Source organism: Anas acuta, chromosome 20 (assembly GCF_963932015.1).
Source record: "Anas acuta chromosome 20, bAnaAcu1.1, whole genome shotgun sequence".
NCBI classification, from domain to species: Eukaryota; Metazoa; Chordata; class Aves; order Anseriformes; family Anatidae; genus Anas; species Anas acuta.
In genome coordinates this window covers 1,142,363-1,164,621 of record NC_088998.1, presented here as the reverse complement: position 1 = coordinate 1,164,621, position 22,259 = coordinate 1,142,363, and the positions used below count along the sequence as shown (strand labels likewise).

Here is a 22,259-nt window from a genome sequence, read left to right as displayed (position 1 = left end):
AAGGTGTGGCTGTGCCCTCATCCCTCCCCCCTCCAGGCATCGCTCCAGCCAGGTAAGCAGCCAGCTCTGTCCAGCCCGCAGTTAGCTGCTTGTGGGCACTGCAGCCTGGGGAGGTGGAAAAAAACAAACACCTCCTGGCCTTCATCCTCCCCACGGGGCAACCTGCCATGCACAGAGGACCCAGGGACGCGTAGCTGGCTGGGATGGGACAAAGCTTCAATCATACTGTTGGCAAGTCTAATGCTGTCCCTGCCATGCCCGGAGGTTCTTGGTGGGGAGCCCTTGGCCAGGCTCTCTTTGCCCCTAGCAGGAGACCACAAGTGAGAAGGGTTGGGATGTGACCCCCACCCAAGAAGGCATGAGGAAGGTAACTGTGCCAGGCTGCTGCCACCTGAAACTTGCTCGCCCTGGTTTTGGCGTGGCAGTGCCGGCACTGGAGGGCTCAAAGTCTGCCTCCGCCCTGTTTACACCTGCTTCTGTTTGAAAGCCCCGCAGCAGGAGCTGCAGAGGGGACGTGCCAGCCCTCCCCGTCAGGGCTCCAGGGACCCCAGGGGACCAGAGGACCTCATCCCTCCCTGCCCAGTGATGGAACAGGGATGCTCTTGTGGCTCCTTTGCCTCTTGGGACTTGGGGCACCCCTGCCCCATGGCAAAGAGGCTGAGAGGCAGCAAAGCAGCACGTGCCTGTGCCCCCAGCCAGATCCCGGATGTTCCCAGACCCAGGAGCAGGCAGACCGGTTTATTAATAGCCTCCAGAGGAGCTTTGGTTTGTTTATCTACCCTGCGGCAAACTCAGTTTGCTGCATTAATCCCCATCTGGAAATAATTCAGAGGAATCCTCCAGCCCAGCCCAGCCCCACAGGGCTGTGCAGCTCCGGCTCACCCGCAGCACCCCAGGCTGTGTGGGGACACAAATTCTCAGGGTCCCAGTGCACTCAGAGGTACTTTGTCCACTGTCATTTTTGTCATTTTTGAAGTGCAAAAATTGCCAATGAAAAAAAAAATGCAGTGAAAAACAAGGTCATTCACAGATTTTGTGCTCAGAGAGCCCAGGAGGCTGTGAAGCAACCCAGCACCTTTCTCTCACTGCCACCCTGATGCACACCCTGCTGGCACATGGCAGAAGAGGGTGGGGGGGTCCTGCAACCCAGCAGACCCAGTGTCCTCACCACTGTCCCTTCTCTCGCCTCACAAAGTTCTCTGCAGGGTACCAGGCTCCTGGCACCCCCAGCAGCTCAGCCCTTTGAGGGCCTGTCAGTGCCCTCTTCTCTGGGCAGGGGACACAGCACCTGCAGGTCTCCGTCCCCATGCACTTCTCCCCATGGCGATACCTCCCTGGAGGAGGTTTGGGGCACAGCCCAGCACAACCCCAGGGCCAGCACCGGCCCTCAGCATCCCCTGACCTAGCGGGGGCTGCCAGAGCAGTCCCCATGGCACGGGCAGGGGGAGGGAGTCAGGGTGCCCAGCCATCGTGCTGAGACCATTCCCAAATGCAGAGGCAGAAAAACTCTGGAGCCCAGCCACTGACTGCTCATAGCACAGCTTCCAGCTTGCTCCTGGCACTGAAGGGTTCCAGGGTGGTGGCATGGAGACCAGGAGCTGTGGCTGGGGGTGGGGAGCCGTGGGTCCTTGCTGCCTCCCACCACCAAAGAGCTGGAGCCAGGTGCTGGGGTGAGCACAGAGCCTCGCCGGCAGGATCCCAGCAGGATGGGACCCATCTCCTCCTGGGGGCACCAGCACCGGCGTGGTGAGGCTGCAGCTCTTTCAGAAGCAGCACACTCGGTGCCTCCAGGGCTTTGCAATCCCTGCTGGGGACACCTTGCCGGGGGGTGGGCTCAGCTCCCACACAGCCCCTAGCATCATCCTCACCACCGCAGTTCCCTCAGGGGCCCTGTTCCCAGGGATTGTCCCTCACAGGAGCACAGCACAGCCTCTGCTCAGGCAGGTCTCCATGCCCAAACCTGCAACAGGGAAGGTGACCCACTGGGCAGCGTGAAGATGGAGGGGAAGGCACCTTAGGACTCCAGGACAGCTTTTATCACATCCTTGAAGATTTTACGTTATTGCATTTTTCCACATAATTAAAGATCCGAGGCTGGCAGGTGCCAGCACCATGGCAGAGAGGAGACCCCACAGCACACCACACTCATGCCAGCCCCCTGGACACCCCTGCCTCTGCCCTGGGGCATCCCTGGAGCCTGCTCTGCCTGGGCACAGCTCAGGGCTCTGACTTTCTTACGGCATGTGACACCAAGTGGCAGAACTGTGAACGGGCGCTGTGCACAGCGTGGGCACTGTGCGCGGCAAGGGGACAGCTGAGCACCAGCACACAGGGTCGTGAAATCACCGCGGTGCCTGACACGGGGATGTTGTAAGAGCTCATGAATTGCACGGAAAATGGATGCAGAAACTGGACTCTGAGGAAGGACGGACTCTGCAACCCCTCTCCTCCCAACCCAAGAACTGTATTAACATTACCCTCATGCACCCCTGCCTCCCCCCCCTCTCCATTTTGCCTCTGCTAACCCCATATGGTGCTGGAGTAAAACAGCTGGAGGCCAGATCAATTCAAAGAGCTGGAGCCATGAGCTGTGGTCCCCAGTGATCCTGTCATCCTCAGTTTTAACTATTCACCTGCCCCACAAAGCCCAAATTTCTCATGCAAATGGCAAGTAGAGCAAACGCTTAAAGAAAAACAATTGGACAAAGCAGGTCACTTCTCCCTGCTCTGGGGGAAGGGCTTTCCCTGGGCTAGCATGAGGCTGACTTAACAAATACAACCAACAGGTGCAGCACAGCAGGTGTTTAATAGATGTGTTGGATACTCCCCAGAGCATCTCTGCATTGCTGCGCTGTGCCAGGCTCCTGCACCCCCTGCCTTGGTGAAGGGGTCCCCATCACATATCTGCATGCACAGGAAAAGCTGGGCACCAGCAAGCCCTGGGTCAGGCACCAGAGGACACCCGTGATGGTTGTACCAGGTTTTGGAGATGTCAGGATGAAGGGTGGAAATGTCCTCATCCCCTCCTATTGCACCCTAAATCCCAGCAGGATAGAGAGCAAACCCTGAGATAGCTGAATCCCTTCCTAGGCTATGGGGACAGCCCCACCACTACCGTCCACACATGTGCCTGGGGCATGGCATGGTGTGGGGTCCCCAAATCGTGAGACCCTGGGAGCTCAGTATGTGATGCAGGATGCTGTGGCTGGCTCCACTGAGCCATGCCAAGCCTGCCCACACGCTGCTGTCCCCATGTCCCCCAACTCAGCTCTCAAAATCTGCCGTCACCCCGCAGCAGATGCATGGCCGGCAGCAGCCGCAGCGTGGGAGGGGGGCCTGGGGCACCGCATCTTGGCACAGCCCCGACGGCTGCTGCGTGATTGCCGGCTCCTTGCACGAGCCCTTGGTGGCCGTGTCTGGCAGGGACCGTCCAGCCACCCGGGGCTGCTCCTTGTCAGCCTTGACAGCGAGGAAGGTGGCCAGGTCGAGGTCGAGCATGGTGACGCCGCCGCGTGGCGTGGGCGTATTTTGGCGGCACTGCGGGCAGGGGATCCAGCGCTGCTCGTTGGCGACGGCGTCCAGGCGCTTGAGGCAGGTCTGGCAGAACGTGTGGCCGCAGTACAGCCGGCGCGGCAGCCGGCTGCACAGGTCGTAGGAGGAGTAGCAGATGATGCACTCGACCCTCTGGCTGCCCCGGCTCGGCGTGCACGAGTTCACCTCAGTGCGTGGCCCCATGTCCTCGGCCCGGGGGCTGCCACCGACCTGGGACATGCTGGAAGGGGAGGGGAGGGCAGGAGGAGATGTCAGCCCCATGGCTGGGGCAGGGAGCAGGGTGTGGGGTGCCACCTCCACGTGCAAAGTTCAAGGGAGATGGGGACCAGTCACACGCCGTGGGGGCAGTAGTGGGTTGCTGGAGGTATCAGGGTTCCTGCCCAACATCCCTGCCTGCCCTGCAGCCAGCCCTGCCCCTCTGGGGTGAGCCCCATCCACGGGGATTCGTTATCCCGGAGCCACCCTACATGGCTCTGCTGAATGCCCCTTCCCTCCCACAGGGGCTGGGGGCGGCCAGGCCTCATCTGCCTGCCCAGGGCTGCGGGGGCTCAGGGCCAGTGGGCATCATGGGGTGGCAAGAAGGGGGGAGCAGCAACCTGAGGGCCAGGCCATGCAACTTTCATGCCAGCCTTGGGCACCAGCCCGTGGATGTCAGCAGCAGGGGGCAAGCATGCAGGCTGGTGGGAAGGGGTCCAGTATCATCTCAGGGTACCCTCCAGCATGTCTGCAACCCTCTCCAAGGAGCCACCAGGACCCCACACCTTCCCCACTGGTGACCTTGAGCATTTTGGTTGGTGTGGGCACCCACTTCTCCCCCCAACCCGGTTCCCCATCCCTACCTGGGGTGCTGTCCTCCCCAGGACCTCAGGGGAGATGGCAGAGGGGCTGCAGCATCCCAAGGGGCTGTGGCAATCCTGGGAGCAGCATCAGGGTCCCAAGCAGCTCCCTGCCAGGTCCCAGCAGCCGCGGGTGGCTGCGCGGTGGGAAGGGGCTCACCTTTCAGGGGCAGGCACGCTATCGGATCTGCTGCTGGGAAGCCAAGCCTGGGAGATTGAGTTACAAGTGCCTGGATAACAAAGACCTCCGAAATTGAAGCCCTGCCTCCCTCCCTGGGAGTGCTCATTAGCCACCCGCTCTGCCTCATTAGCAGAAGGCTCTGTCCCTGCAAGGTCGGGCGTCACCGTGTGTGGACATCAGCTGTGCCCGGGCAGCAGCGGCGGAGACCTCCCTGTCCTTGGCCACCACGTTTGGGCAGATGTCGGCCAGCAGAAGCCTGACCACTCTGCAGACTCCCTGGGACACGCACAGCCAGCACATCCCCAGGTGGCCCGGGCTGCGGGGACGGCTGTGACCCACGGGTGAGGACACAGCAAGGGTCCAGGCTCGGGGGAGCTGGGGCTGGCAGGGGGGCACCAAGGCTGCAGCCTGTCGCGTGGCTCCGAGGGGGCAGCACCCACGTGTGGGGCGGTGCAGGGGGACGGGGACCCTTCTCTGTGCCTGGGGGTGACAGCTGAGAGAGGGAAACCAGCTGGGGTGTGAGGGGGGCTGGAGCTGGGAGGGGTGGGGGAAGGAGTAGGGCACCCAAGCTGTCCTCGACCTCCAGTGCCTTGCTGAGCGTGGGGACGGGGGTGAAGGCAGCACAGCACAGCACAGCACAGCACAGCACAGCTCTTTGCTGGTGGCAGCAGCTCAGAGGGGCTTGGTGCCTGCAGGCTGACCGGGATCAGGGTGACACTGCGGCTCAGCTTCTCCAAGAAAGCCACCAAATCCATGTCCATGCCCTGTTCCTGCTCTTCCTCCTGGGGCTGCAGAATCTGGCCTTGAGGTCCTCAGCTCTGCTGGGGATGATGCTCATCAGCAGGTAACGCTGGGGAGATCCCGGCACCCCCCGGTGACACCCGCAAGGTCTGTGCTGATGCGTGACCCAGGGGTGGCGGCAGGCAGTCCCCGCAGCACCAGCCCCTGCACGACCCTGGGGCCAGCAGCGATGTCACAGCCCCAGCAGGGAGGGTGCTCAGAGCAGGGAAAGAGGCTTTGGGGGGCGAAGCCAGGATCCTGGAGGACGAATGCCTGGGCCGGAGCGCGCAGCACTTCTGCCTGCGAGCAGGAGAGGGCAGCAGGCAGCAGCGCAGGCAGGAGCAGGGTGCCGCGCTGTCCCCACGCTGTCCCCACGCTGTCCCCACGCTGTCCCCACGCTGCTGGGGCTCCTTGGCAGAAAGAGGCAGGGGTTTGGGGCCGGACACCGAGTGCCTCACCGGGACTCTGCGGAAAAGCTCAACCCTGACCCTGTGCAGGGCAGCAGAGCTGGCAGCACAGCAGCTTCAGGCTCCATCACAAGTGTCCCAGGCAGCACCCGGAAGGTGGGACCCCACTGCCAGGGACCAGGGGCAGGACATGGGGTGGCACAAGGTACCCAGGGGACCCTGCAGGCCAGCAGCATCTGTCCCCATGTGTGCTGGGGCAGGGCTGGGCACACAGGTGGCACTGTGACTCCCATCCAAGTCCTATGTGTCCAGGGATGTGCACGCATCCGGTGCCTCTGGATGTCCCACATGTCCCAGAGCTGGCAATAAGTCACTCTCCTGTCCAAAGCACCATCATGGCCCAGCTCACTGGCCATGCAGTAATGCGTGCAACCCAACAGGCATCATTTGGGGCATATGAAGTTAAACCCCAAACCACTACACACATGGGGGTGGGCTTGGTTGTGTGCACACCCAGGGTACCCATGGCACTGCCTGGTGAGGAGGGGTAGGAAGGGGCAGGGAGCCATGGACCTGGCACAGGAACCTCCTGAGGTTCCCCAGGGAGAGAGGTGCAGAGTCCTTCCCCCCAGGGAGGAACAACCCCAGCCCCAGGATGTGCTGGGGGCACCCAGCTGGAAGCAGCCTGGCCAGAAGGGCCCTGCTGGGCACCAAGCTGACCGTGAGGCAGCAACCGGCCCTCCCTCGGGACAAAGAAGGCAGGGAATGGTGCCCTGGGCTGCATTAGGGAAAATAATACCCGCAGGTGGGGGGAGGTGATCCTTCCCCTCTTTCAGCACTGCTGAGTCCACCCCCTGAGGGCTGGGTCCCACTCAGGACTCCCCAGAATAAGAGACCTGGAGCAAGTCCCCCAAAGGGCTATGGAAATAAGCAAAGACCTGGAGCCCCTCTGCTGTGAGGAGAGGCCGAGAGAGCTGGGACTGCTCAGCCTGGGGAAGGGGAGGCTCAGGGGATATCTCATCAGTGCCTAGAAATGCTTGGAGGGAGGCCGCTCTCATCAGTGGTGCTCAGTGCCAGGACAAGAGGCATTGGGCACAAACTGGAGCACAGGAGGCTCCCTCTGAACACCAGGCAGCCCTTCTGTGCCGTGCGGATGGTGGGACACTGTCACAGGCTGCCCAGAGAGGTTGTGGAGTCCCCTCCTTGGAGATCTTCAGGGCCCTTCTGCTGGGCACCCTGCTCCGGGAGGCCCTGCTGGGGCAGGGCTTGGACCAGAGGGACCCAGAGGTGCCTCCAGCCTCAGCTGTGCTGTGATTTTATGAAACCAGGACACATGGGACCAGCAGGCAGGGCTAGATTGGGGTAGCGGAAACCCTTGCATGGCATGGGCACACCAAGTAGCATTGTTGCCTGAAACCTGCTTGGCTCCACCTGCCCTGCAGAAACAGGTGAATCTGGACATAGGGGAAGGCGTAGCTGCAATCAGCAACAACAAGAGGGTGGGAAAAGTGTTTTTCTGTTCCCAGGGCTCGGCTACAACCCTGGGACCTGCAGGAACCTTTGGTACAGCAGGGCAGGGAGAGGCACCATAAGGAGAGTGCAAAGGTCCGGTCCCGATGAGCCAGCGCTGTGCATCACCACCGACACCCCACCCGCAGGAGACAGCAGCCACCCAGCACCGCCCTGCACACAGCCCAGCACCCGGCGCTCATGGGCAGTGCCCCTGGGACCCTGCACGAGCATCGCCCAGAGCCCAGAGTGTCCCTTCTGGGGTCTGCCCCCCCTGTGCCCTCCCTGTTCCCCCTGCTCCCCACCAGCCTTGCCGCTGCCTCCGGTTTAATCATTGCCCAGGGGCTGGCAAGGAGCGCTGTTTGCTGCCATCCCAAGGTTATGCGGAGCGAAGGGCGGTGGTGACACTGGGTGCTGCCGGCGGGTGCTGTGCCCTGCCCAGCACATCTCCACGTCACACCCACGGGCACCAGTTTCAGCCTTGCTACCACGTCCCTGCCCAGCCCGCGCTGAGGGTGGGCTCGGAAATGGGGAAGGGCTGGCATCTGGGACAAGGAGCCCACAGAAGCAAACACGGGGTGAATCAGCTCATCTCTGTGTCAGCACTGACAGCGCTCCAGGCAGGGCAGACAAGAGAGCTCCTTGTGCAGGACAGGCTGCATGGGGCTGCGTCCCTGCCAGAGGCCACCCCCTCCCCGCCAGCCGCCAGCACGGGACCTGAGCCAGGTGGAGGAGCCGAATTCCTGCACCTCTGCCAAGCCTCTGCCTCCCTGGCCCAGAAGATCTCAGGGGCTGTGGGAACCCCAAGGGGTGGTGGAAACCCCAAGGGGTGGGTGGGCTCCTGGTGCTGGTGGGTTCCCAGTGCTGGTGGGATCCCCAGGGGTCACAGGCAGCCCGGGCAGTGCCACAAAGCCCCCCCAGCACCCACCTGCCCCATCCAGGAGCCCACCCCTTCCCCAGCACCCCGCAAAGCCAGGCGCTCTCCTTCCAAAGGACGGGAGGGACAGCATCCAGCTTGGCAGGGTCAGGCCAAGCCCCAGCCCCCGTCCCCAGGCTGGCAGCACCGTGCCATACTGGCAATGCCTGGGTGAGGGGATGCTGCAGGGGGCTGGCAGCAGCAAGATGGGGAGCTCGAGGCCCCTGCTGCTGCTGCAGTCAGCGGTGGAGGAGTTAAGCCCGGTATTGGGGAAGAGAACGCCTCGTGCCCCCCCCACAGCACAATACAATGCACAGCCCTGCTGGAGAGGCAAGAAGTAACTCAGGAATCCCGGAAAACCCGGGCCAGAGGGAAGAGGCGTACCTTGGCAGGGCAGGAGAGGGCAGTAACTTTATTTGTGGCACGCTGAAGTCATCGGCTCACACCCGCGCTCTTTCCAAGCCCCTGCAGACGAGGCCGTTCCTGCAGCCGCTGCGGTTGCTTACGCAGCTGTCACTTGGCAGCACGACGGCCGGGGAACGCCAGCACAACGGCCGGCTTGTTCCAGCCCCGCCGCGCCAGTCCCAGCCCAAAACCGAGTCCAGAGCCACCCCAGATTGCTGCGAAGAGGCCAGCGGGCTCCACGCTCGCTTTTCTCAGTGCCAGGGGGTTGCAGAAGGCCGAGGATGGGGATCCGCAGTGGGCGCTTCGATGGCACGGGTGGGCCTGCGCACCCTGACCACGGGGAAGGCACGGGACTGGAGGGGGTCCTGGCATCCTGACAGCAGGCCCCCGAACGCCACACCATCAGGTGCTGCCCTGGAGTTCTGCCTGGCACCCTGCCACACTTTGTCTGCCTGTCCTTCCTGTCTCCTTCCCTCCGTCTGGCGGGCAACGTGGTGAGGAGGGGCAGCCACACATCCAGAGCTTGGCGCAGGGCGTGCAGCAGCCCCGTGACACTGCATGGGAGCACTGCTCGAGGAGGGGAGGGGTCCCCGTCCCAGCCGGGGACGTGTCCCTGACCCTTCTCCATGGGTTTCCCAGCAAGGGTGGACTAGCCAGCTCAGTGTGGAGGCTCGCAGACTGCTCCAGTCCCAATGTAGGCGCTCCTCGGAGGCATCTGTGTCGGCACACATCATCCCCAGGGTCCCTGGGTCTCCATGGAGTGGGGGGGTCCCATCCTTCTCCCCCACACCCCTCTCTGGGCTCCAAGGAGCCAGCAGGTGCCCATCACCAGTGTAGCTGGCGGCAGAGCTCATGGGTGAAAACCAGAGGTGAGTCCAACCGGTGCCACCTCCCAGCTGCCAGAGCAGGTGATGGGGCAGCTCCCTGGGGTGCCCGGGCTGGGTGCCCCCCCAGCACGTCCCACACATCCCCTTAGGAGACGACACAGCAACACTTTCTGCAGCAGGGGCACCGCTTGTGGCAGCAGTTCCCCCCACCAGACTCGTGGCCTTTGGGTGGTTTGTCCAGGGTGACAGTGTAGAAGGAGTCGGGTGAATCCCCATTGGGCATCTTCATGCTACCATAGGGGTTGTAGGGCCGGGACCACGACTTCCCCGTGGAAACGGTCTGGTTGTCACAGCTGCTGGCACGGTCTGCCTGCTCCTCTGCGCTGTACACAGGCACGACGGCGGGGTTGGCGATCACGGTGGGTGAAGCAGGCTCTTCCTTCAGGTAATGAGTGATGAAACTCTGCTGGAACTGGGACCGCGGGATGTTCACGCTGGCATAGGGGTTCTCCAGGGTGACACCGCGATCCATGTCCCCGTCCCTGCTGGCTGGCAGTGCTCTCCCCACCTCCTGTGAGAGACAGAGATGAAGCTAAGGCATGGGGGGACCATGGGGTGGCCCCACTAGTTTGGGAGCAGGGTGCTGAGCTGTGCTCACCCCTCCCTGGCAGCCCCACAGGACCCAACAAGCGACCCCGTATGTGTGGCCCTGCAAGCAGGGGCAGCAGAGCCAGGCAGGGGCCAGGGGCAGGCAGGGTGCTGGGGCTGTGGGTGGTGCAGGAGCTTCTGGGGGGAGCAAGCCTGGGACGAAGGAGGGCACTGGAAGGAGGGGAGCGGGGGAAGGACAAGAGGCAGGGGGGAGAGCGAGGGAAACGGGGCGAGGAGGGGGGGGGAAGCGAGAACAAGGGTGGGGGGACTGGGACAGGGGACGGCGGGGGGGCACCGCGGGGTGCGAGGACGGGAAAGGGGCGGCGGGGCAGGGGCAGGGGCTGCGGGGGGCTCCCGGCACTCACCGAGCCGCGCGGCTCCGGCCGGCTGCGGGGCGGCTCTGCCCCGGCTGCGCTTCCTCCTGCGGCGGCGGCGGGGCTCGGCTCGGCTCGGCTCGGCACGGCCCGCCCCGGCCCGCCCCGCCCGGCCCCGGGCAGGGACAGGGACAGGGACAGGGGCAGTGCCGGGGGGGCACCGCACTCCCTGTGCCCTGCGGGGGGCACCGGGCGCTGGGCAGCGGGCACTGCCTGGGCAGCGGGCAGGGGACACGGCGCACCTGCACCCCCCGGCACCCCCGGCCCACCCCCCCGCCAGGCTCCCGCTGCCCCCAAGCCCTCCCCCAGACACCCAAATCCCTGCAGCCCAAGGGTCCCGCAGCCCCTGCCTGGCTGCGTCCCGCCTGCCCAGCGCAGACCCAGCCCCTGACACCCCGATGCCAGATTCCCGGTGGGATCCCCCCTCCCTGCCTGGACCCCCGGCATCGATAGCAGCAAAAACCAGGGGGGCTGGACCAGAGCCCCCAGCCTGGGGCTGTGTCACAGCTGGGGACACCGCAGCTCTGCAGTGTGATGTTGGCTGTTGTGGGAGCCCGGACCAAGAGGGAAGATGCGGATTTGGGGCATCCTCCACCTGAGAGCAGGCAGGGGAGCCCCCGTGCGAGCCCCAGCCCCAGCCCTGCTCTAGGGTGACACTTTTCAGAAGACGCCAACTGAAAACCCAGCCCAGAAGCCAAGCGCCGTTGCCTTGGTGCCCTGATCCTGCCGTATTCTCACTGCCACAAAGCCGGTGTCCCTGTCCCCCCCCGGACACCCGCTGTGCCCTCTGAGGGGCTGCAGGCAGGGCAGCGCTGCCCCCAGCCCCCGGGGCTCCTTGTGTCCCAGCAGCAGCAGCAGCGTGGGGACATGTCACGGGGATGTGGCACCACCACAGCTCCCCTGCTGTGCCCGGCACCGTGTCCCTGCTGCCAGGTGCTTGGGGCAGGGGGGGTCCGCGGGGCACCCTGCCTGTCCCCAGGCGAGGGGCGCAGCTCCCGGCCCGCACCCGTGGGCTGGGACGGGGACACCGGGGGTCCCCAGCTCCGTGTCCCTGCTGCGTGATGTCGCTGTGGCCACCGTGGGGACCCGCGCCCTTCCTGCCACCCAACCGGCCCGTGCCGAGCCCCGGCCTCCTCCCACGGTGCTGGATGGGGCCGTGCCCGTGGGGCTGGGGGACGAGTCCCCCCCCCGCGACTGCTGCTGAACCCTTGGGGACACGAACTACGTTTCCCACAGCACTTTGCAAGGGGAGCCGCCCCCTCCCGCGGCTCCGCGGGACCGGACTGCGCTTCCCAGCCGGCTCCGCCGGGGAGAGCCGCCCAGGAGAGCCCCGCAGCGAGGGGCTGGGGTCGCCGGGTCCGGCCCGAGCCGCGGGTCCCGGGTGAGTGGGGGCGCGGGGCCGGCGGGGGGAGACGGGGCCGACAGTGGCAGCGCGGTCCCCAGGGGTGCGGGGGCTGGGATCGGCTTCGGCAGAGCCTCCCCCGGCCGGCTCCGTGCCTCAGTTTCCCCAAGCCCGAGCACCGGGAGGAGCGCGCCCCGCGCACCCGGCCCTCGGGCCCCGGGGGGGGGGAATCGCGCTCCCGTGGCAGGAGGGCAAGAGCTGCCGGACCCCCCCACGGCCCCTCCGACCCCGGCTGCCAGTCCCGGCTTGAGCTGTGCCCCCAGAGAAAAACGACTGGATTTTGATTTTTTTTTTTTTTTTTCACATAGAAGGAGGCTTTAAAAATAAAATATAATAATAAGAAAAAAGGCAGCGCCCCGGGAAGAAAAGCCCTGCCCGACCCGCGTGTCGCTGCCCGCCCGGGCGGTGTCGCTGCGGCTCCTCCGCAGTGCCGGGGCCCGGCCCACGCGCGGCCGCGCTCACGGGTGGGCTCCGCTGCCGGCACCCGCTGCCAGGGCCCCTCCGTCCTTCCTCGCCCAGAGGGTCTCAAAAGCGCAGCTCCTGCTGCAGGCGCCTCGGAGGTTAGGGAGGTTACTGATGGCCAGCTTGGTCTTGTGCCAATGGTGCCTTCATTAACTGCAGGCCAAGCTGGAAGGGTCCCCAGCAAGACGAGGGCTTCAGGCTTCTGCAGAAAGTGGGGGGCGAGGCTGGGGCATGCTGGCCCCAGGAGGGACTAATACCCCCAGTTCATCCCCACTGCTGTTGGCCCCGGGAAGCTGAGCCCCCTTGGCTGCATGGAGATGGGCAGGGGCTGCGTCCTCAGCCCCAGGAGCTTCCCCAGAACATCCCCGTGCTTTGCCCTGGTCACACCACCTCCAAAATCCTTGTGCGCTCTTGTGCACAGACATGTCCATAATGGTAGTATAGCTCCAGGATGGGTTGGTTGGGATTTGGGTTAATCTGAGTCCTGTTGCAGGGAAAAGGAACAGGAGCAGCTACAACATCTGTGGACCCTACAGGATCCATACTAGACCAAGGTGGCCACCAAGGCAACTCTCTTCTGCTTGTGAGTACTTGATCTGCTGCCTAAAGCCAAAGCATCCCAGAGCCTGATGGATTCAGGGTCACAGCAGCATCCCCCCTTGCTCCCCAAAGCTTTCCAGCCAGCCCCATGCCATCTTCAGGAGCTTCAGCCCCCTTCTGCCACGTCTCAAGCACTGCGGCTGGGGAGCCCTGGCCCAGCCTCAGCACAGGGCTGGAGGCACCAAGGAGGGCTGGGCTGGGCAGGGTGTGTGCAGACCCAGTGCTCCAGGTTGATGCGTTTTATGAGAGATACTTGGATGTGAAAAACTCCCTCAAAGGGACGTGGGGATGAACAGAAAGGCTCCCCACGGTGCCCCTTCTGTGATGGAAGACCATGGGCCACTGTAGGGCGCAGACATCCTCAGTGGTGAAGCATCTGCTGTGCCAGTTTCTCTTTGTTTTCAGCACAGGGAAGATTACAAAGTCGTGGGATGATAACAAAGCCCTGTCGTGATAACACAGCCTGGTGCTGCACTGGTGTTTGCCTGTGGGATGTTTGTGCTTCACTGCGAGGTCAGATAGGGACTGGAGGGGACGGTTCTTCCTCCCCTGTGCTCTTCTGACTCGTGCCATTTCAGGCTGCTGTCCCCAGCTCTTAAATATTAAACCTGTCCTCGTGGCGTTGGGACCGAGGTGTACCTTGTGATAAGACATGGAGCACTCTGTGCTGCCTTTGCCCCTCTCTGGGGCTCTGTTCAGGGTGCAGGGTGAAGGCAGGGGCTTAGACCATTTCCCTGCGACCTGAGGATTTTACTCCTCAACACCTCCCTTATTTCCCCCATTTCTGTATCCACGTCATGGGGCTGTGCTCCCCCATGAGGTTGCTGCTACCTGGAAGCAGCAGGGCTGAAGTCCTGAGCCATCCCAGGGCTTGCTCATCCTCTCAGAGGCTTTTTGTCCCATCTCTGCCCCAGGGACTTCACCCTGTCCCGGTGGGTCTGGGGGGTCCATAGGAGGAGTTACAGCTGCTCTTGCTTTCTTCTGGCAGATGCTGGGGACCTGGCAGAGGAGGAGGTAGAGGCTGCAGTGCACCGGGGGACCACATGGACATACGGCTGGGGACAGAGCAAGGTGACAGTGACAACCCCTTGCCACCGTGGGACCTCAGGGGCCGCGGAGAGAGCTCTTATCCCTGAAGCATTCCCATGGCAGGGAGTCCTATAAATGCCAAGGCACAGGAGGGGCTTTGTGCCCCACACTGGCTCAGACACTGCGGACCCCCACGGGTCAGTGCCCCAGCGGGACCCTCCTCTGGCACCGGAGAAATCGGGCACCTCGGGAACGGGGGTTTATGTGCAACGGGGTGGGGACAGGGGTTACACATGGGAGAGGGAGGTTGGCATCACAGGCAGTCATCAGCACTTGCTAAGGTTAAATTGACGGGACCACTTGCCCTGGGTGCTCGTGCTGTGCCCTGGGACCTCCTCCCGTCCCCATCCATCTCTGGGAGCATCATGGCATTGCTCACACCCGTGCCTCAAGGTGGACAGGACAGACAGCCCTGCACCAGGCAGGCGTGCTGCCCCCACTGCACCCTGATGGCAGGAGGGGGCTCGGGGCTCACCTGTCCCCTGGCAGGGGACGACGGGCACCGGCTCCAGGAGAACTGCACTGACCCTGGTGGAAGCAGACCAGTCCTTCAGCCACGGTGTATTCCCCGGGAGGGCACTACAGGGGGGGTGAAAGCCTGAATCTGTCCTGTGCAGCTTTCAACTGCATCATTCCCTTCTCCTGTTCCCAAAATTGGTCCATCCTGCAGCAGCCACAGGCCGTGGCAGAGTCCTTCAGCATTTGTCCAGCCAGTGCCAGACATAGGGCAGACCCAAAGCTGGGTGAGCCGCCACTGGCCCTGGAGCTGCAGCCACGTCTGGAGTCTGATGTTCCAATATTTAATTTGTTCACAGGATACAGCTCTGAACTGAGCTAGGAGAGCCACGTCTGGGTTCCTTGGTGGCAGATAAGCCGGACTGAGGTTGTGGCTGGGCTGGCAGCCGGTGGTTGCTTAGGAACTGCACTTGCAGCAAGCAAATGAGCGAGGCAAAATCACACCTAGCTGTTTGTCACTTCAAAGCAGCGTTGTTTCCCGCAGTTGTCTGTGGGGAAAAGAATTTCAGCAGAAAAATGCAACTGGAAGTTAGGAGCTACCCAAGACATGGCCTGTTCGGGGTGAATGGGGAGAGAAGTCCCCTAACGGTGTCACGGCACTCACAAAGATGCACCAGCTCCGTGCATGCTTTCTCCAGTATGCAAGGATACAGCAAGCAGTTTGAGGGGAGAAAAAGCCACAGCTAGCAGAGCCAGAGTACAAAAACTTGGGGCTGAACAAAATGAGGAAGCTCAAGTGCAACCCAAACAAGCAGGCAGAGCCACGGAAGGGGGCCATGCACCGTGTTCCCAGCAGGGTCCTGATGTCCCCATCATGGGCAGCCAAAAACTGGTCTGGAGCCCGCAGGTGCTGCAAGGACAGAAGTGTCCCCGGCCGTGGGACGTGCAGGGCATGGCTCCACCGACAGCCACCCACTGCCTGCAAGCCCTGGTGGGTGCAGCATGGGGTCTGGCTCTGACACACCACATTTCATGCCACCGTTCTGCCCATGTCACGAAGTGCTGGTCTCAGCATCTCCCGCAATTCCAGCCCCAAAAAGGTTTCAGTGGCCATGGCAGAGCACCCGCAGTGCCCAGTCCTGTGTTACCAACCGTGAGCCTGCCAGGATTTTTTGACCGATACCAGCGATCTCAGAGGATGCCTCAACTTGAGCCTCAAGGACCTCCACACAAGATTTATTTTGTTACTCCCAGAAGATCCCACCGCAGGGACAGACATTTCTGACCCGAAGCTCTCCAAGACCCAATGGAACACCAACAGCCATTCCTGTCGAGTGTTTCCCTCCTGCTCCCGGGGCCATGCAGTGCCACGGCACGGACACAGCAGGGTGACTGAGCTCCTCCCAGCCCACCCATAGCAAAGGATGATAATAAGGGGGGAAAAACACTTTGAAATCGGCAACGTGCTGGGAGACAAGAAGCACAGCAAGGAGTTCCCTTGCAAACGGTGACTTCTTGCCACTGATTGGTGGACTGGAGACTTTTTGGAAGCTAAAGAAAGATTGCGGGTGGCCCAGAGGGTGGGTGTGGGGTGCACTGAGGGGTGGCACCTGCAAAGGGGTTGGTGCTGGTGGGGGTCAGTGGGGTGTCCAGTGAGCCGGGAGGTGCTGGGGAGGGGACTGGTGGTGCAGTAGGGAGACACAGAGAGCACAAACCAGTACACAGGGACAGAGCTGCCAGGGAAATGGAATGTGGGGGCTCTTGGTGGCTGCAGGGGCTCTTGGTGTGCCTAAAGAAGAGCCCTCAGATGCACTTGTGTCTCCTCAAGGATGGGGCAAGCATCACCCACAAGCATCAGCCACACCACCAGGCTGCGAAGCCCCAGCACAGCTGCTGCCCCTCACCCATCAGCAGCACCAGCGTCCTGGTGGAAAAGAGCAGCAAGGTGCAAAATCCAGATCCCCTGACACAAAGCCCAGTGTCCCTACAGCCATGCCCCATAGCTCAGGTGCTGCTTGCATGTGTGCAGCTGCAGCCCCGCGTTGCTTTGCTCCATGTGTGATTCCCATGGCAAGCAGTGAGTTTTCTCACAAACTGGGCTTGCCCTGCAGCAGCAGCACATCCCCAGAAAGGGCTGACAGCTCCCCAGAGCACACGGGATCCCTCAGCAGCTCTATCCTGCTGATGTGACATCTGAGCCACCCCACCAGCCTGGGAGCAGGGGACAGGGACACTGGGGCATGCAAAATGTGCCGTGCAGATGTGGGTGCCGTGCTCTGTGCCTGTACAGCAGGGGCCGGTGCTGGGCACTCCCGCAGCTCCCCAGCTGTAGCTGTGTGCCTGCAAGAGGCAGCCAGGGCCCTGCAGCGGTGTCCCTGGGACTGCAAGTGTGCAAATTCACAGCTCGTGGTGCACTCGGTGTCCTGCAGGCTGTGTGTTGTGTGCACAGGGATGCTCATGCCATGGCTGCACAGCCCAAAGCTTGTGTAGATTAAGCCCTGCTCTGCCCTGCCAGGGGATGCTTGTGCTCCTCGAGGATGATGATTCAGACAATCCTCTGGCACAGCTGCAGTCGGCGTCACAGGGGTCAGCTGTGCCTGGGTGGCTGCCGGGGTGTCCCCGAGCTCATGCCAGCCGCAGGGACCAGGCAAGGAGCCGGCTCCCTTATCGCCCTCCTGCACTCGCCCGCCGCCCCTCTCCCCCATGGCTCCTGGCCCGGCTCATGCAGGGGCTTGGCAGCGATGGGAGGGAAGCTCACATTGTGGCTGCCCACTGCGGCCGGGCTGCAGGAGAAAGCAAGGATTTCCTGGCCTGGAGCAAGTCCTTCCCGTCCCCTCCCTGCTGCAGGGGCTGGGGACGGGCTGCTCCTGCTGGGCTCTGCGCAGGGAACCAGCGGCTGCCCCTGCACGGAGGCAGCAGGGGTGGAGCTGGGATTTTGCTGACACTACCCTGCAGTGCCAAAATCGTGTCCCACCAGCTCTGTTCTACCGCATGCACAAAATCTCTGCTCCAAGAGGAGATCCTGGGGTTGGGGTTGGTGTGGGGTGGCCTCACAGCATTGCACAGGGTAAAAAGGTTAGGAAACAAAAAGCTTGGGCAAAAGTTAGGAAGGGTGATTCTGGCGGCAACCTCAGCACGGTGCAGGCTGGATTTGGGTCCCCTGGGCTGTGGCTACTGCTCCCTGCTCAGAGCCAGGAGCAGCCCAGTATGTCTTCCAAGGCTGAACATTCGCTCACGCGCAGAGACACAGAAAATGGCCCTACAAGCCCCAGCTGGGGACACCTGGCTCAGCAGCTCACATGCACAGCCACCAGCTTCCCTCCTCTAATTTCATTTCTCCTCTCAGGTGAGAAAGCGCTTCCTGTGGACAGGGGCCAGGCCAGGATGCTGCGAGCTGCCAGCACCCACACTGCTGCAGGTCCCCTGCACAACCCACTTTTGTTTTCGCTGCAAGTAGCCATGCGTGGTGATGCTGTGCCAGCCTGCTTCTGCCATGCCACAGCCACAGGGAGATGTCAGAGGTTTGCTGCACCTGGAGATGTTTTTTAGGTTGTTTTCCTGTTATTTTTCCATGATTGGGAATCCCAAGGCCTTGGCAGGAGGGGAAGGGGTGTCACCTATTGTCCTGACCTAGGGCACCCCCAGCATTTTGCCATTGTCCCACTCGTCCCCAGCCTACGAACAGCTTGGGGACATCACCATCCTGTCCCCAGCAAAGGTCCAGGCTGAAGCAGAGACACGGTTCCCATGGGAAGCAGCGGACCCTGCGCAGCACCCAGCTCCCAGCCAAACCCTTGGCTCCGGCTCCCTCCCCGTGGAGGTCTGTTTTCTGTCCTGCCGTCTGCTTGTCCTCCCCCAGCTCAAACAGTCCCCGTTTGTTTGGCTTTTGCTGCCGGCTGGAGCCAGGGCCGCGTGCCGGGGCCGCCCGTGCACAAGGGCCCCTTGTTCACCGCCGCTCGCTGGCCTTCCTCCCTCCTCACTCGCCTCTCGCCTGCTTTAGCAATTATCCCAATTAGCGGTGCCCCCTCCCTGCTGCCTGGCTCCAGCATGGCCCTCGTCCCTCCTGCTCTGTGTTGGTGGCAGCCGCCCTGTGCGCACACAGGGCCACTGGCCATGGGGATGTGGGCACCTGGGAGATGGCTGCCTGCCCCCAGGCTGGGAAGCAGGGGGATTTTGCAAAATTCAGGCACCTAGAGGCCCGTGCAGGACACCAGGACTTCCTGCAGGCTCTGGATGGAGCACGAGCATGGTTGCGCTCAGCCCTGCAGCTGCCAGCCCTGCAGCATCGGCACCTCCACGTCACCTTCGTGGTGGTTTCCCATCCTGCCCCAACCTCGGGGTGACACCACGGGGCCGCGGAGCGTGGGTTCAGCCCGGTGGCTTCCTGCGCACTGTGACCCGCACGGCGCTGCTGACACCTTCCTCCCACAGCCACTGGCTTCACAAGAGCCTAGGGCAGGTGCTGGAAGTTTCCACTCACCAACACAGGCTGGGGCCGTGGCTTCCTGCAGCAGTTCCCAGCAGGGCCCTGTGCTGGGGCCACCTTCCCCTACAGAGCCCCAGGGAGCCACGCACCCCCAGCAATGCACATCCCCCGTACATCAGGGCAGGCAAAAAACCCACACCCCGTCCCTGTGACACAGTCGTGAGCCACAAGGGGAGCAGACCAGCCCCAGCCGTGGCCACGACAGTGCAGTGGCAGTGTGGGCAAGCTCCTGCCAAAAGGACTGTGCCGTGGTCATGCCAGGACATGGCTTCTTGGTGGGGGCAGCAGGCGGGGCGAGCGATGCAGTGCCTGCCAGGATGGCTGCGAGCACCCCATCTCGTGCTGACAGCAGCCCCGGGCACCCAGGGTTTGAGCTTTGCAGCTCGAGCCAGCCTGTCCGCTCCCATTTACATCTGCTGTGTTTGCAAGCTCCGGGTTCACGCAGCCTGGCAGCACCGCGCTGCTGCAGAGCCTCCTCCGCAGCTCTGCCAGCCCCGGTGCTACGTGTGTGCGTCAGGGTCCTCCCATGACCCCGTCACACGTCTGTAGAGCCTGTTCTGCCCTAGGAGGATGGCAACCATCCTTGAGCATGCACCCAGAGCAGCACCTTCTTCCCTGGCCGTAGGACCATGACTGCTCCAGAGCATCCTGCAGGCTGTGTGGGTGCCTGGTGCTCTGCAGCACTACAGCACTACTACAGCCCTACCACCCACAGCTGCCCCCAAAATCCACGCATGCGCCTGGCAGACAGCGATGTGGCTCATGGTGGTGTGGGTCTGTGGATATCCCTGTTCTGCTCCCAGGGCGAGCGCTTTGGTGGCTCCCCCGGCACTCTGGGCATCCCTGTCCACTTCCAGGTCAGATCAGCAGCTTTCTGGTCTTCACATCCCCATGACACTAGGCATGGGGCTGGCTCTGGTGGGATGGCTTGCTCCCCGCAGCCTGCATGGAGCACTGGCCTGTGGCTCCTCAAGGTCCCCAGGGCCCCTATCCACCAGGGCAGGGGAAGGGAGTGGCTGCAGGGGGTCAGGCAGGGAGATGCTTGTGCCTCTTACCCCTGCCTCCGAGCCTTGTGAGCACTCTTGAAGCCCAGGACAAGCAGGCTCTTCTGGCTGGGCTCTGCCCATTCTTCCTGGTCCCATGCAGGAGCTGCCCATCCTCCTGCAGCATCCCAGTACAGCTCCTGACACCATATATTTTGGCCAGCTCCTTGGAGAATGGAAGAAACTGGGGAGAGGAAAGAGGTGGTAGAAACTCCAAGGCCATATGGTGCCCATCAGCCCTGGAGCCCCCTCCTGTGAAGTCAGGCTCTCATCCAAAGTGATGCCAGGGAATTCCTGGAGGCTCCAGCCCTACAACCCCGACTCCCCCAGGCACCAACCCCTCCCCAGCTCTGTGAGCCGCCACGCATCCTCCAGCCAGCCCTGTGCTGCAGCTCTCACCAATGCACACTCACTCGGCTCGGCTCAGCTCAGCCCTGCTCAAACCACAGTAAAGGTGCAGGCACCCCGGGGGCCCCCGCACACCCCTGCCCGCAGTGCTGGGCGTGTGGGAAGGAGCAGCTGCAGGAGCAGCTCCTGGCTGCACACCCACACCGCTCCCACGGGGGGGAAAGCAAGATCCTCCGGTTCAAACTCACCCAAACTTAGCTAGAAATGCAACCACGGTACTCTGTGTCAGCACATTGGTTGCTCAAGCTGAGCAGATGCGATAGCAGGAGAGCTGGGGATTCCTGCAGGAGATGCAGGTGCAGGTGCAGGTGAAGGAAGGGGAGCAGGCTGTGCCCCCAGGCCCTGCGGGGGATGTCACACCGGGGCAGCAGGATCACACTGCCCACAAGTGTGGCTGCAGCCTCCGTGTGCAGGGCTGCATTCAGAGCAGAGGGCTGCAGCAGCACTGCCCAGATACAGGGACCTGCCCAGGTCCCATCTAGCGCATCTGGGGATGTTTTCCTGAAAAAAGCCCAAATTTCGCTGCAAAAACAAATTGCTACTTCAGTGCTCAGCTGCTTACTCTTTGGAGCTGTTCCCCAGCCAATGCAGAGCACAGTCCTGCAGTCTGGGGCAGGACGAGCTTGGGGACAGAATCCTGCACGGGTGCCAGGACCTCGTGTGAGGCTCAGGCTCACCAGAAGCGACGTGAGGTCCCTGCTGAGCTGCTGGCAACATCTTGGGTGCGCAAGCGGCCGCCGCACCGCCTCCTTCCCCATGACCCAGTTTGCGTCCTCGCCGCTGCATCCCGCCGCGCCACGCTGTCAGGTTACCAGTGCTGGGCTCTCCCAGGGAGCCAGCCGAGCAAGCGCTGAATGTCACTGCAATTACACGGCGTCTGCCTCAAGCCCAGCATCCCTGGCACCAGCGCTGCTCCACCAGCTCCCAGCAAAAGAGCCGGAAAGAGCTGCTGTGTCCCTGCTCTGATACACGCTCCTAAGCCCCAAACCCCTCAGGCATTATTAAGCCCAGCTTTAGCTGGGCTGAAAGGGCAGCGGGAAGGTTTCTGCAGAGCTGCCATTTCTATTTCTGACCAGTCTGTTCCGTTTCTCTTAGGCACAAGGTGTTTTCTAAAGGACATGGGTCTGTCTTGCACCAATTGCCCTAAATCCCTGCTCTGTGTCCTTGAGGCTGCTCTCCCTCACCAGCAGCCCCAGGAGGCTCTGGGTTTCCCTGTCAGCCCCTAAATCACAGCAGAAGGGGAGGGGGAGTTCATAACGTGACAGTAATGCTGCTGGGTCAGTCTGGACAGTCCCATTCCAAATCAGAATCCAAAAATAGCCAATGTGCTGCTCAGTGGGGTTTTGGCTGTCTCCAAGGCCAGAGGTCCCAACACCTCTCTGCCCTTGCTCACAGTTTGACCTTCATGGTGAAGATGCTTTTCGCTGTGTAGATACAGGGAAATGAAGTTGGAGTCTCCTGTGTTGCCAGCTAAGGGCTGTTGCCTCTTGTCCTTTCACTGTGCACCTCTGGGAAGAGCCTGGCTCTGCCCTCTCCCTCCTCCCATGAGACAGCTGTGGAAAGCAATGCATTTTCCATGAGTCTTCTCTGACGGCTGAACATCCATGGGGCTGCAGGCAGGGAGCTGGCAGGGAGGGGATTGAAGGTCACCACACCCAGGGGAGAGGAGACAGCCTGTCTGGCCCTGCTGCCTTGATTTCCTCTCTTCCCATCTCCACCTGTTCTGTCCTGCCATCCGAGGACACTTCAGGGTGCTCCCTGCTGCAGGGAGGGCCACCTGCAAGGTGGGCGCCCGGTGCTCAGCAGGGGCTCTAGGAGTGGCCACAGTATTAAACACTAAAATGATTTAATAGTAAAAATAATGGGCTTTAGGAACAT

General features: G+C 62.4%; 1 protein-coding gene and 1 long non-coding RNA gene across 2 annotated transcripts; one reads left to right on the top strand and one right to left on the bottom strand.

Moving 5' to 3' along the window:
* Positions 1-22: 22 nt before the first annotated feature.
* RNF224 (ring finger protein 224) lies at positions 23-8,700 on the bottom strand. The gene is made up of 2 exons (XM_068656841.1): positions 8,566-8,700; positions 23-3,772 (listed from the first exon to the last, which is right to left on the bottom strand). Exon 2 carries the CDS (start codon positions 3,769-3,771, stop codon positions 3,265-3,267), a length of 507 nt encoding a protein of 168 aa, XP_068512942.1. The 5' UTR covers position 3,772; positions 8,566-8,700; the 3' UTR covers positions 23-3,264.
* A 2,019-nt stretch (positions 8,701-10,719) lies between these two features.
* On the top strand, positions 10,720-21,844 carry LOC137842595 (uncharacterized). The gene is made up of 3 exons (XR_011089114.1): positions 10,720-11,816; positions 12,793-12,882; positions 13,888-21,844. It is a non-coding gene; the product is annotated as an uncharacterized lncRNA (long non-coding RNA).
* The last annotated feature ends 415 nt before the right edge of the window (positions 21,845-22,259 follow it).

Excerpts from the sequence above, each read along its gene's own strand:
- RNF224 (XM_068656841.1), bottom strand. The coding sequence starts at position 3,771 with ATGTCCCAGGTCGGTGGCAGCCCCCGGGCCGAGGACATGGGGCCACGC.